Genomic DNA, 15,834 nt, shown 5'->3' on the forward strand with positions numbered 1-15,834 from the left:
GTGCTCTGGACTCGGCGATTGCAAATGGGTGGGCCACTCTGACGAGCGGTATAGACACGATGAACGCTTTTGGTTCGTGAACGTTTACCCAAACAGGAATGTGGATCCTACGAGTACGCGTTCGCGTAACTTGTGGACGAATATGTCAATTAAAGTATAAAGCGCCAATATTAGGACTCTAAAACTTTTTCAATGGTCGTTTGGACTACGAGTGTTCATTTTTAAGCTGATGAAGTATCAAAGTTATCACCGGCCTTGTTTTGTTTAAAATCGGGAATTTTGTTTCCGCTAAAGAGATAACACAGGGGTGGCGGCTGTTTTGAATTTCAAATCTCTGTAAAATTTTTGGTAATGGGTTTATCTTGTATAAAAATTGACACTGTGACCCCCGATTTTTAGTCTTGATTTTGAAAGTCAAGAGAATAGTTGAAAGGCGCGAACTACCTTAACGGACGTGTATATTCATGGTCTACAGATGCTAATAATTATGCTATTATTTGAATTGTCTACCGGTTAGCGACAGTTAAGGTTCTACTGCGGTCGTCCTCTAACTTCTCCTCGTTCAGAGATGCCGCAAAGTATAACTTAGAAAACAAATAATACAGAAGTGTCAGGATAGCGTAGAAGGGCAATTACTGTGTCCCATCACAGGGTAAGCTTATTGCAAGCAGAATGCCTCTCGGAATTATGGTTAATAAATGTCATCTATTAAATATTGTTTTATTAAAGACGTATACATACCGGTGTCGTGGGTGTGCTTAGTACTTTACCCTCACTATCTCAGTAAAGCATTTCAACGAAAACCCCCTTCCTTAGTCTGTCTTTTACCTTAGGTTATTAGGTCAGGGCGATAAGCCCCCAGGTCGGTGGTCTGCAGAATATACCAATGAAGGGGTTTAGGGAGGTTAATCAACCGATATGGACTGTTTTCTTTGAAATACCATACAGAGACACAGGAAGGTTTAAAGGTTTAATGCATAAAATGTATTGATCATAATTTCCAGACGAACATTGCTTGCAATACCCCATGGTCCTTCTAACAGCGCTCAACTGTTGATGTTCGTATAGTTATTGTAAGGAAGCTTTCAAAGCACCTTAAAAGTTACTTGCCCGTAAGGATATCTGAATTTCTCCTGGATATGTACGTACAACATGAAGAGCATGACAACGATTCTGTGCCTATAAACTTACAACGCTCAAAGCTGTAAAGAAAACGACTTTGACATTGTCTGCTTCTTATCACATGTAGCAAACTTTTGCAAAAATATTCAATACCCAGTCACGTAGCCATCTGTCAAGGACTGTCCGATCGATCTCGTGAGCTAGCCTCAGTGAAGTGTGCGTTCACAATCAATGTCTCTACAATGGTGTTCGTGACAAGCTGATAGTTGGTGCGCATCGGTAACAGATATCCATACTCCAACTCTCTTACATTACTTTGTGGTCTGCTGTGTTGTGTGTGGTCGACTCATTTTGCAATCTGTGCACTAGGACACCACGGGAGTGTAGTCTAAATGAACTTTTCGCCGTCTTGTTATCGTAGATTCTGGTATCGAAAATTAAATTTCCCCTCACAGCTACAGGGTATAGGGGCCACTTTGAACGTTCCAGTAAATGTTAGGTAAAGAGATTAGTGTAAAGTTTCCGGAAGATAAGTTTGAGCAGAAGTTTAACACCTTAAAATTCTTCTGCTAAAAGACGTGTACAGATTACGTCAAACTTGTTTATGTTCAGCGCATGCTCATATCTGGCGACCAAGAATCATCCGAAGGCTCACAATCAAACTGAATTAAAGGCAAATACCAGATATGGGCAGAACGTGTTTTTGTGCGCCTTCGAAATTCTGCCAATTATTTGCGATGGGATTTTAATCTTGCCAGGATCGTTATACAAGTAACTGCTGAATTGAACTTGATCATTTCACTCGAAAATGCATTTCACAAATCGCTGATACAAGGTCAAGCTGACCAAAACTCTCACATTTTACATTTTCATGAAGTAACAAAACCAAAAAGACCAAAGAGAAACCCAAGAGTCAATGAGTTGACAAAACTTGTGTAATGATTTGAATTGCTTACTAGATGCAACAACCAAAAGCCTACTTTGATGATAAAATTGAACTGTTAGGGTTGTCGGTTGGTAATACTAAATCATTATCAATGGAAGAGTAGAAACATGAGGTCGAAGGCCGAATCCCGGTCGAAATGTAAACAATGGATCGAAGGTTTGACACAACAAATCGGCGAAAAGTTCAAAACCAACAAAATAAAACATCCACCTTCAAAGAAATAATATGGGCTGTGCGAAAATACCTTCAACAGTTCAAAATTTTACTCTGGCAATTACATTTGATTGACATATGCAAAATCTAGGCGAACATTCACTGTCAGGCAATTCTCCTCAGTCACGTCACGGTTGCCGCATTTACGTTAATTTTTCAGCTGAAACTCAAATATCGGCAAATAATTTTGTTTTGTGATATTCATTGTACATGTTTAACTCCAGTCTTCTGTCACGCATGTTGACATTGACTTTGTGTGTTTTAAACAACCATGGCATTGTAAAAGATATGACCTGTAAGTTTACACTTTTAACACCCTGATAGGTTAAGAAAAAAACAGCATTTAGGACTATTACGCTACAAAATAGATAAAGCTTACATTGTGTGCCAGAAAACACCGGTGAAAACTTTTAAGGCAATGAAAGAACAATAACATGCATAAATCCTTTCCAATAACCATAAAGTAGAACTTTATATGAAAGCAATCTTTGCCGAACCGGAAAAAAAAGGTTTTACAGATTTTTTTTAAATAAATATTTGTAGAATAAATGCACACTACGTAAAACTTTTGCACTCAAAACAACATTGCAAACTTTCTTAAGCCTTAAATAGCTATTAATGTACTCCAGGAAAAAGGCAAAAATGGTAATTTTTCCCTATAAAAAATTCTTTTTTAACAATTTTAAAGGTTATATGATTATTTTTAAGTTTTTGGTGCATTATCTAAACGGATTTTTACTAAATATCATATGAACAATTTTATATGCTTTCCATTACTGCCTATATACAGAGCAGGAAAAATTATAAAAAAGCAACCTTCATTGGTACAACAGAATTGTGGGTAATATATTATGCTGGCACGTGATACTATAGTTCGTCAATCAGCGCACGGTCCCTCGTGATAGAGGGACCGTGATCAGCGGTTTTGTTTTTTGTGAAAAAATTGCTTTGACACTATAGTGGACAGACAAAAATTGTTTCAAGGTAAACTTTGGAAAAAATTGCTGCTAGGATGGGTGAAAAAACAATTGAAAAAAAAACAATTGTTGCGAAACGCATTTTCTCCAGCCCCCCCCCCCGAAATCAAATGATCCACCCCTTACGCGCCCACGCATGGACATATGGGGCTACTCAGATTTTGTGTCGGCTCTTGACACCCCAATCCTAATCGGGACAAATCGGTCCGATGCTAGGACCACGTCGAGCGTTCAGATTGCTTTTTAATCACCAACCGTAAAAGTTACCTCCGTGTAGCGGCGACTCAACTTTGTCTGTGTGGACAAAATATACAGTGTGAACGCGAAAAAAGTAACTTTTTTCTTAGCTTACATGTATCATCTTACGCCAGGCCCAGATGCGGCTCTGAGCCAGAGTGTGAACCTATCATATTCATGAAAAATAAAAAACATTTTTCGAGATCGACTATGAATTGAAATATAATGCCGACTCAGTGCAGCTAACTCTCGTACCTCACTGTGCCAAGTTTTGCGGCTTGATTAAGGAGGGCCAGTGGGCTTCTGGCTCAAATCATGGTGAGTTCAAGACCCAGAGTGGCAAGAGTAGCGGACGCACTGTCAGAGGATGGTGAGGTCGAGATTCGTGAACGGTGTTGTGCCCTTAGCTTGAGTAAATCACTTTACTCATCTTTGCGTAATGCAAGTCCCATTGATTTCATTATTTTTTTCTCTGTTTAATGTTTACTGGCATTCTCGATCTCTCATTCACCATGTTTCCAACATCATAGATACCTGACGTTTCACATAATGCAAAATTGGCAAAGTAACGTCTTGAGAGAACGAATATTTCTCTTCAAAGCTGCTATTTGAATAAATATGGTGACAAAGGCTTAAACTGAAATACAAAATGCAAAGTTTGTCCGCCGCAAACCATATTGAGAATTCTTCAACATATGCACGTTCCATACTGAGTCCGTGACAATTATACACTGACGATAGACGCTTAAAGCTAAGAGCAGAAGACAATTTGAATAGTTTCTAGTGCCTGGCTTGACAATTAATGTGGATACAGCTGAAATCGTGCAAATATTCGAAGATCCGTCGATTCACACATGCCTCAATATGAACACTGGTTTTCAGCGCATGCTCACTCAGTTTATCCACTCACATTACGCGAACACGGGCAGTCTTCTGAAAGTGTGGAACTTAAGCGAAATATTTAATTCCTGTTAATTTTAAGGTAGGAAGGTTTCTTTTTGTGGGTCTTCAAAACCCAGTTACTTTGATCGTCTATATTATCGTCTACACAGTCTATATTAAATATTCTTGCCTGAATCACTTCCATTCAATTCAAAGGAATATTAACCTTTTTAATTTAACTTAATTAATCCTTTTCCTCGTCATTACTTGCTGAGCTAAGTCAGAACACGTGATTTGACACTGAGAATAGTTTTTAGACTCAGAATATCATACGTAAAACTTGGTTTAGTTTCACTAACTGTATATATTCTGGAGGGCTTTTAGACTGGAACCCTGTCGCTTGGCTTTTCTCGGCAACAATTGCTGGCATTCAGCCACGATCTACGTAACAGCCTACCACTAACGCGACAGTCTGCTAAATTGTATTCCTTTAATTTACTCTGTTTTATATTCATATGCCCACAGACTTGGAGCAAGTCCAGGGGACTATAGGTTCTATGTACACTACAAATAGCTTCAGTCCTTGGTTGTCAGACTTAATCACATTCTAGTATTTAATGCCGGTTTTAAAACGTTTTCTGTATTTCTTTTCTCTTACGTCTTTTTTGTTTTACAATTATATTCATTATGGATGTCATTCTTATCTTTGTGTCCATTATGATCAATCGATCAAGCAGTGCATATCAGGTGTTGGAGAACACATACTCATTCAGTCCGGTCTTGATATTCATTTTATCACGTCTTTTACTTTTAAATGTTAACGTGATTAAAAGAAAAACTTTTCCTAGCTGAAAATTTCTTCGAAAACAAAACCACATTGAAGTATCTCTCTATTCTTTACGCAGTCGCACTGCGTAATAGTCACGAACAAACACACACACACTCAAACACATAGACAGACACACAAAGAGAAACACAGGCAGACGAAGACACATGAACAGATAGACAGACACAAACACACACACACATATGTACACACATACTCAGATTTGCTATCGTGCACATTTCCCCGTTGTCAAATAATGAAGAGATGAATTCGCAGGAATGAGATAAAAATAGAGACTGACGAAAACTTGAATCCGATTGATCAAATTTTGGTCACAGATTTGAATTGAGATGATAAAATATAAAATGCTAAATGCTAATTATATGCATGGATACATAACTCAAACCACAATCTTTAGAGTTAAATTACGCTATCTTCACTTCATACGCAGATTTCTAAAATCGAAATCCTGACAACCACTCTCGATTGCAGATCTAACTAGCTTCATTCAATTAGCTGGATTTTCAGATCAAACGTTGAGTTTAAGACTCAACACTTTGTGGCATGCAATTGATTATTGAACGGTTCCAAACATGCTCTTACAGAAAAAGGGGGTAAATGTTGTATAGTATGCAAGAGGATGGGATTACAATGATTCATCAAATTTCAAGTTTTCGCCATTTACGATATTTGAAATGAACGGTAACACTGAAGGTCAGTGGGAACATTGAAAGCACGTTTTGATGTGCTCATCCTCGTTGACTACACTTTGTATTGAATCTACCATTTTCATTGAAGATCGTTGATTTGCATATGTGGATTCACCGTGTTCAGTAGTATTGGCGCATGACGTCGGTGATGGCGTACCCATGTGTTTGACGCGAGAGTGCGTCTTCATCGATAACGTAAACCATATGCGTAAACCAATAACCTTCATTTTGACTCGCTAGTGCAATGACACATCGTGGCATATTTACGATCACAGTTTACCGGTTGGCTTTTTATCGCACATGAGCGCCAACAGTTATAACGTAGCTTTCTATAATATATATTTATGAATGTATGTATATATATATATATATATATATATATATATATATATATATATATATATATATATATATATATATATGTGTGTGTGTATATATATATATATATATATATATATATATATATATATATATATATATATATATATGTATATATATTATCATGTAGTTGAGGAGTCGTAAAGACAATAAAAGTCAGTCTTTTGTCAAAGTTTGTTTCATTTCAATATTCATGTTTGATTACTGCCAAAAGAGTATTTACAGTTTTGACTCGGCAACAATAGTCAAGAATACACCATCTCATCTCACTTAAAGGAAGGGGTCATCGGAACGGCACTGTGGGACTTTCTAGTTTACAAACAATGTATTTCGTGTACGATATCCAGATGCATTTCGTCAACACAGCTGCAACATTTAAATTTTATTGAGTACATTGTGACAAACATGTTCTTAATTTCATCAATGGTTAACGTACCTTAATTAGATACGGCGTTTCACATTCTACCTGCGTCATCCAGTTTTTAGCTACTATAGACTATAGTCTATAGAAGCTATTGGGATGGGTATCCGTCCGGCGTCCGTCGTCAGTCTGTATGTATGTATGTATGTATGTATGTATGTATGTCCGTTTGTGAGGCGTCCGTCCACTCAAATATCTTGAGAACCGCAGTACTTGCTGATTTGATATTTGTTGTGTAGATGAAAAATATGATTTTGAGAAACTATTTTTTTTAATTTTTTGATGTCGTTGAAAATAGGCAAATTAATGCCAAAAAAGGCGTTTTTGGTAAAAAATCTTCTTCTTCATAACCGCTGGTCAGACAGCTTTGTTATTTGGTATACAGGTCCCTAGGGACAACCCAACGTAGATTTGTTCAAATTGTGATGAAATATGCAAATGTGTATTTTTAAGGAATTTTTTTGTCATTTTTGGTCAAAGTTTGACTTACATTGTATGTAATTCTTGTACTGTATAAACCCTATCAATTCACCCAGAAAAAAATAATTAATATGATTTTAAATAATTGAATTAATTAGGAAATCATCAAAGCCAAAATAATTTTAGTGTGGAATTATCAGAAAATTCAACTTTTTTTGACAGTTCATAGTGAATTGCGGATTAAAACATGTAAAGGCAACTTTCCTGAATCCCAACTTTGATATATTCTGAACCACCATTTATGTTATCTAAAAGAAATTGCGCATAATAGTTTGTCATGATAGGGTGGTCAAATAAATAGAGATACAGAAAGTTCTAATTTCCATTTATGGTTGACTTGGTAAGGATAAAATAAGATTACTTTTTGAGGAAAAAAATAGTGGTCAATTAAAAGAGTGGCCAAAGTGATAGGGTTTTTATGGTAAAGCTGGGCTGTAAGATTCCTCATGTGCTATTTATAGCAATTATGCAATCTGTGTAAACAGTGCAATGAAAGTGTAACATGATTCCATATAATGCTTTTGATGACCTTGAACTTGTTAAGTTTCAAAAATTTGTCTCTTCAGTGTGCTTTCTCTGAGTACGTACAGTCTCAACTTATTCAACAGAACTTACAATGTTATTTGGTATACAGGTCCCTAGGGATAACCCAACTTAGATTTGTTAAAATTGTGATGAAATATGCAAATCTGTATTTTTACGGAATTTTTTTTTTCCATTTTTGGTCAGGCCATCCTGAAATGAGCTATCAAAGATATCCACCTTCTTCATCAATACATGAGTCACAAAAGGTTATTCTCTACATAACACAGCAGAGCTCTGTCAACTGTTGAGTCGCTTGTTTTTTCAAAACCGCTGGTCAGACAGCTTTAATATTTGGTTTACAGGTCCCTAGGATGACCTTACTGAGATAATTTCATACAGTCAGGAAATACTTAATTTTGTATCTATGTCTGTAGTAGCTTCAGGGACTTTGGCCCTATGTTTTTAACATACTATAGCAAGCCTTTGGTAGTCTATTGTCACTCAGTTTTATCCAGTACATAATACATCTTTTATAATAAATACAGCATAATGGCAATCTTCCACATTCTCCAAAAACAGCATAATTACTAGCATTGCTATTAACACCTGGTAGATATCTACAAAATCTCAGCTGAATACGCTCTAACTCATCAGAATATTCATAACCCCATATTTCGCTTCCATAGCAGATAGCAGGTACAATTACAGAATCAAATAGTTTAAAAGCACTTGAGATAGAAAGCCCACCTAAATTTTTGATAACAGATTAAATAAAGAGGCCCTTCAAACCCTTAAGTGCTAGATTTTTCTTCGCTGGAGACCAAGACAAACGCGAAGAGAATAAAATACCAAGGTAATTGTAGTATATGGCTATTTCCACATTCTTTCCTCCGAAAACCCACTTTTCATAGCTTCTCAAGTATCCCCCATTACGAAATACCATTACTTTAGACTTGGACAGATTTACTTCCATGGCCCATGGTGCTCCACATTGGTCGTATGCATCCCTTGCGACCTTTGATCACAGTTCCGACGACACACTCCCCTTAACGAATGGAATTCCATGCCATGGAAATGCGAGACCTATGCCGAGTGAGGGCGATAGACTCCGCTATGAATCGAGGTTTACTAATACCTCACAGCAATAGTCCCCGCATGATGTGTTTTGTTGAAAGATTTTATTCCATCGTTCCTTCATATGCAACATAGCTACGTAGTCTTGGAGCGTCTGCATATTTTAAGGGATGGACTGTTCAATCTTGAAAGGCCATGGTCAAATCTAAGACATGCAGTTTATTCACCATCTAAGTTCACTGTTTATCCGTCAATGGGCAAAGCATACATATTTTGTTGGTTTTTTTTTAATTCCATGGTATCTGCAGTTTTTGGTTGCTTGAAGATTATTTGCTTGGAAAAAAGTACAATTTCAACAATTTGCAATTAATAATTATTTAAGCTATTTTGGATCCTTCTTTCAAGATTAAGCTACAGAACTTTCAATTTCAATGCAGCAAAGCCCTAACACAGCATTTTATCATAGCAAGATTACTTCATATGCATGGCATACTCGGAAAAACTACCAACCTTGATCCACCATTGTAAGGTGTCTAACAAGATAGAATGACTCGGTGACACTTTTACGGACGCTGTTCATATTTTTATAATACTTTTCTGGTCGACTCTATAAGTTCCCTTTTGGGGGAATAATCCACAATTTAATTTCACCATAGAGTAGAATGGTCATTTTGAATTTCATACAACAGTACAGTTTAGGGTCCGTGTTTCTTTATTATCCTAAAGCCTGCACGGTAACCCATGAATGTTATTCTAGAGTAATAAAAATTAATGGTTTTAAACTTCCAAAATGAAGAATTTAAACAAAATTTTAAAACTCTCTGTTTCGAGGCGCATACTACCTTATTAAGATGGAAAGCGCCTCAAAATTGAATGAAAAACAGTAACGTTTTTGGCTCAAATTTTCCGTAAGCAAAACTTTGAATGATTCCCTTTGGAAATCAAGGATACAAAATCAGGTGTCACTTCGGACAATTTATACCAGAGAAACAAATTACCCAATATTTACCGACACTTCATCATGAAATTCATAATGGCCGCCAACCGTGTGTTCAATGAAAAGAAAACGAATTTCGAGTTTGGTGAGCTTCAAAATGAGTTCCTGAAAGTGCTAAGACCAAAAAAAATTTGTAAAAATTTGAAAGTCCGAGTATCTGTCCCCGGGGCGCATTCTACCTTAAGTTTTAGGAATATCAAACATTTAAAAGTATCATCATTTTCACAAATTTGAGGAACAAATTAGTGTTACCGTCTCACCTTTTGAGATGCATCTTGTATATCATTAGATTTCATGCAGACAGTATTGCTTTGTTATAAACTTTAACCTCTAAAGAAACTAGAAAGGTGACTGATTACTGTCCTTTCATTATTTGAAAACTACATTTGTCTCTCTTTCAATTATAATGAGACTTATGAAATGGATTGCTTACCTATAGGAGATAGATCATAATGTTCACGTAAAAATTAATAAGAATGACTGCCAAAACAGAACTTTTCCTGTTTTGTTCAAAGTGAAATAATTAATGTTATCTCCTAAAATTTAGTACGGTAACACCATTTCATTTTTGAATACATTGTTCGATGTGGCTGTTTCTTGTGAAAGTTTCCAGAAATGACAATGCCATGTTCTTCCTTCTCCAAATGAAGGGACATGGAATGTAATGAAGATGCTTGACCGATTGGCGGGTTTTACCTTTCGCTGATCACACGTTGCCTTTTCTACAATTGCATTTCTAGATAGCAGAGTTAAACAAAAATCTGTTAGTTTGCGAGACGTCTTAAATACAATGTACATTAACAATAATATATTCGAGTAACCATTCCTCACATGTTTTTTTTTTCTTTTATTAAAACATGCTAGATTCAGTAAATTTTAGCGAAACGCCTGATCTACAAAACAATCTTACTAACAAAACAATGCCAACATACATGCAAATTGTGGTTTACTCGGGAATTATCTTCCCAAGTTAATTATTAGATTATTATAAGGGGTTTCTCTTTTTTGTTTTGTTTTTGCGTTTTTGTTTGGAGAAGAAAACGATACAGTCGCACACGTGTTACTTCATTCCGAAGCCATGGTCGTTAGTTTTAATAGTCTACATTGCCCTACTTGATCTTTTCTCATCCTAAACTTCCAGTAACTCAGACAATAATTCAAGAAATACATCTCCACTGAAATGATTGCTTGACATTACAGCTTCAAATATTTTACTAAATACGAACAATGCATTCTTATGTTTGTGATTAGAGAATGTTATTCTTTGAGAGTATTCGTAGTCCGCATGGACTAACAGACGGTGACGTCATCAGTTGTCCATAGAAATACAAGCTTGATGTTGTTTTCTGACGCGAGTTAAAAAACAATGACAGTGTCGCTGATGTTGTATTTACTCTTCCGGAGTGCTATTTTCTTCAAACTTTAAGAAAGGAAGAACACCCGATGATAACCTAAGATTACCGCTTGTTCCATAATGTCTTTTACCGTCCTCTTTCTTACTTACTGAGTGCAGTAAGTTATGACGTTATGTCGTAACCTTCTTTCTTTTACAGTTTTGATAACTGTTTCAATCCTTTGCTCTCTTTCTAAAGTAAAGTTTCTTATTCTACTCCCAAAGTCATGTCGAAATGCTAGTTTTAAACTTGCAAACACACGCGTCTATGTATGCAATGTCCAAAGTCATTGACAGCAAGTCTACCTCAGTCCGGCTAGAATTCATTCTGATAATTGTACATTGTACTCTATGTATTGTATTGATGGCCGGTACTTTACATTTCAACATTCTTTGGAGAGAAGCATAAGAAAATATGTACTCGTTTTCCAGAACAAAAATCAAGGAAATTTCATCAACAGCTATAGCTTGTGCCCCTTTAAGAGACGATATTAGGCAACTTCTGAATCAAGGTTGCTGTGATGATTATCTTCAGTTGCCATTTCAAATGCTTCATTGTCGGCGGAAAATGTTTCGCCCCTTGAGTTTGGCCTTGCGTCCGAGTTTATGTCGTTTGTCAAAATGGTGTCGCCGGGTTTCAAGTCTTGGTCCTCGGAGTCCGGTGATCGAATTGATTCCTCCATCGTGTTGATGTTTGAGTGGACGCCCGCGTCCTTGCTTTCGTTCGTCTTCTTGCCATCGTGTGAGTTGCCGGCGTAGTGACCCTCCGGTCTGGCTTTCGCTTTCCAGCGCCCGCAAGACAAGATGTCGGTGAACTCCGAACGAAAATTGCGGCTGAACAGAGCGTAAATGACGGGGTTCATCCAACTGTTGGAGAAGAACATGATCAAAAACAAGGTGAAGACGAACCTGGACGCGATTAAGTTGCTCAACTCTGGCACGCAATAATACAGGACTCCGAGTGTGCGGGATTGGCCCCATGTGATGGCGAACATTACGACAACGATGACCAACATTCTGACGGCCTTCATCTTCCGTCGCCTCGAGTCAGCAGAGAGTGACGTTCCGCAGCAGAGAGTACCGATCATTCTGGAGTAGTAGTAGACTATGATTGCCAGCGGTATGAAGTAGCCCAAAGTTATGTCTATGACGGACGTATACATCATCAGGGTTCGCTGGTCGGGTCTGTAGGTGCACGTATGTATCGTAACATTCAGGCCGCCTATTTGCACGGGTACAGTCACCATGCCAGCAGCGACGATTTTGTTGGACGTGTAGGCGAAAGTGAACAGCCAGGTGGCTACGATGACGACTCGAGCTTGCGTCAGTGTCAACGGCCCTTTCATCGGGGTGACGATCGCCCTATACCGGTCGACCGCTATGGAAAGCAGACAAAAGACGGTAGAGTTGAGACAGGTCCACGAAAAGCTGTACATGAAATCGCAGAGGATCTCGTTTTCGATGAGACCAATACTGTAGTAGTTGAGAACCTGTATCGGAATGTAGAACGCCCCTACCATGAAGTCGGCAACGGACAGCGACACGATGAAGTGGTTGGTCGCCGATTTTCTCAGTTTCGGTTGACGAAACACGGCGATGATCACGAGTGCATTGCCGGTCACTATCAGAACACTGTTCAACGCGTTTATACCGAAGAATAACTCGTCAGAGATGTACAATACGTCATTCTGACCCTCACCATGGTCCAGGACAACGGCATCGTCGTCTCTGTCTACGAACGACGAGTTTTCCGTCCAAGAAATGTTGTTCAGCTCCATCTGTAACGAGTTACGGCAAAGTAAGAAACTTACGTGTTGATTACTTGCTTATATTATAAGCACTGCGATTAATCGCGTGCGTGAACACGATTCTGAAACAGTAAATCGATCGATCTATCGAGTGCAAAAACTCGCGTTGGCGCCCAGAAGAATTCGAGAAGAATTTTAAGCTTCATATGCGATGGTCTTTAGAGTCGTGAAATTCAATAAAAATGGAAAGCAAGGGAAAAATCAATGATATTGCATTCATTCTTTCCCGGGAGATCCATCTGCTGGCATATTGGTTGATAATGCAGAAAACGCAGCGATTATTCGATCAGTAAAATCAATCAAATAAATTCAAAATACAGCCTTCCCAAATATATAACCTAAAAAAGGAGTACTTACGACCAATGCCATGCGGTCGATCATGAAACATGTTTTGAACACTTACCTAAGACACATTTAGGTCTTGCACATATTTTTCCCCACAGTTTAAATATAGGTACTCGGTGATGGCTCCCTTCGATCTGTCATCGATCACCGCGTTCTGCAACTGAGCTGTCGTCACGGGGCCCTTTAAAGCTGAAATGACGTCACCCCTATTTGCTGTTCGCTAATTGTCTCTGGATATATATAGATACCCACGATGGCCGAAACCTAACTTTAAATGAGAAACCAGGCTGCAAATCGTCACGTTTATTTGGAAGTGTTGAAATTTCGAGAGAGACTTTCAATGACTCTAACCCCTACAGGCACATGTTTCATCATAGAAAAGTGCCCGAGATGTGCCTTGAGTTAATATTAAGCTTATTGCACGTAGACCTCGCAACAAAAATTCATTCCTCAACATTGAAAACTTGTTGCCTTGACTTCAATTGTCTTCAATCTTTACAATCTCAACGTTATGATCGGCTTACCTTTTGATGAAATTGAACCTTAAAAAGAAGAGTTCATTGCCTGTCACTGCCTTTCCGCTCTGAAGAACAATTATACATGGTTACAAGAGGAGTATTCACGCAGTGTAATCTAGCTTTAAAAACAGCGTCGCCAGGATGTAACATCTACATCGCCGTGACTACGTGAGGATTAACGCGGAGTATCGAACAGCTACGGAGTGCTATTATTTGTCCTACCTTCGCGGGTTATGTGCTGCGATAATGATTTGTTGTCGGAAACTCTCTTAGTGGGACTCGCTTATTTTTTTGATAATGAAATTGAAAAGAGTCAGTCTCGGCGAGTTTTCAACAAAAGTAATGAAAACGGGTTTGTTTAGGCGCCAAACCATTCAAAGCAACTTCGGAGATTCTTTCGTAAAGGGTATGGTTCGAAAAAAACCCCGACACTTTGTTTAGGAGATAATTGAGAGGAACTACTTTTATTTCTTTCCAGAAATTGCGAACTACTTGCACTGAATCTCGACGGCGAGCGAGATGCACCATGTTGAGATTACGGTATGACTAGCCCGTCAACTGAAATACTTCAGCTCTTGTTCAAACCTTCCTCAAGGAAACTTTCAAACGATCTCTTTCAATATTAAGCATAAAATTCAGAACTCACCCTGCAAATTTGTGTCCATAATAACAAATTACCTATCATTTAACGACGTTAGAAGTTTAAAATGGCTGCCATCGCAGTGCTAATTCTAATCAGAAAAATTAAATTTTCGATTTATACAAAAATAAGACGATGAAAATTTCGATTACGCGCTCTGAAATGTGTCCACACAAACGGTACTAGGAAAGTATTGTAAAAATTCCAGATCTGTTCCCGAGGCGCTTTGAAAACTTCACATTGGCCGAGTTTGTAAAATATCAACATGTTTACTCACCAGAAGGTAACACAATGTTTTAGAGTTTAATTATGGTTACTCAATAAAAAGTCGGTAAAATTTATAGAGACATGTCTGAATTATGCATGTGAACTATGCAAAACATTCGCTGTCCGAAAATTAATGCTCAGCAAATAGACGTAGTTTACTCGTATTTGATTAAGGAAGTAAAAGAGTTTCTGTCAAAACTGAATAAAACTGAATAAAGTTTAAGAACATAAATTATCATACGTAAAAGAAAACTATTTTCAGTTGCGCTAGCAATTTAATATTGTGCCATATGTGATTTTTTTTAAATCACGAACTTTTCTTTCACTTTCACTTCAGAATGAAAGATCTCGAGAATATTTTTGTATTTTTGTTCTAAATCATGTCCCCTATGGGCTTTTACACTATAGTGCTGCGGTGATAGATTGCAGTTTGTGATCGCCGCTTGTGGCACGCAACACAACACAAACGAAAACCACAAAAAGAGGCTGGCAGTGTCGATTGATTTCGCACGCTGTCACATGACTTCTAAACGCAGTATTGCCGGAAGGAAAAAAAAACGTTTTATCGATGGTCATGTCATCTTTTGTCCGGGTCCTATTAAAGACCGTCCGAAAACAGTAGTGGTGAGTGTAGCTTGCCTGAACAAATGTACGGTAAACATGCATACTTTGTATGTGACCACGGAATATATCGTATACGACTCTATGCCTCTGCTGAATTCGGCTCTTCGCTGTAGCCACAGCGACTAAGAATAGTCTAAATAACGGTTAGCTAGACCTCCGTCCTGTCAGGGGGCAAAACTGAGCAAGACTTCAATAATCTAAATTGCGTGAATAAGTTCAGCTATTTTACAGTTTGTGGTATCCAAATGTTTGAAGAATTTTCTGAGGTAGACTTCACCCTGCTGGGGACAGATATTTACTCTGACTTTCAAATTTTTACGATACTTTTTGGTCTATCACTGACTTCTGAAGGCTCGTTTTGAAGCTCCACCGGCGTAGTTTTAGAAAATCGAAAATCTATTTTTCCCCCATGAAGTTAACGAAGATATGGCGGCCAATTTGAATGTGATGT

General features: G+C 37.9%; 1 protein-coding gene across 1 annotated transcript; it reads right to left on the reverse strand.

Moving 5' to 3' along the window:
• Positions 1 to 11,672: 11,672 nt before the first annotated feature.
• Positions 11,673 to 12,959, reverse strand: LOC139140442 (adenosine receptor A2b-like). Its single transcript, XM_070709729.1, has one exon. It carries the CDS (start codon positions 12,957 to 12,959, stop codon positions 11,673 to 11,675), a length of 1,287 nt encoding a protein of 428 aa, XP_070565830.1.
• Between the last annotated feature and the right edge of the window lie 2,875 nt (positions 12,960 to 15,834).

The sequence above is a fragment of the Ptychodera flava genome, chromosome 9 (genome assembly GCF_041260155.1).
Source record: "Ptychodera flava strain L36383 chromosome 9, AS_Pfla_20210202, whole genome shotgun sequence".
Classification (NCBI taxonomy): Eukaryota; Metazoa; Hemichordata; class Enteropneusta; family Ptychoderidae; genus Ptychodera; species Ptychodera flava.

Excerpts from the sequence above, each read along its gene's own strand:
- LOC139140442 (XM_070709729.1), bottom strand. The coding sequence starts at position 12,959 with ATGGAGCTGAACAACATTTCTTGGACGGAAAACTCGTCGTTCGTAGAC.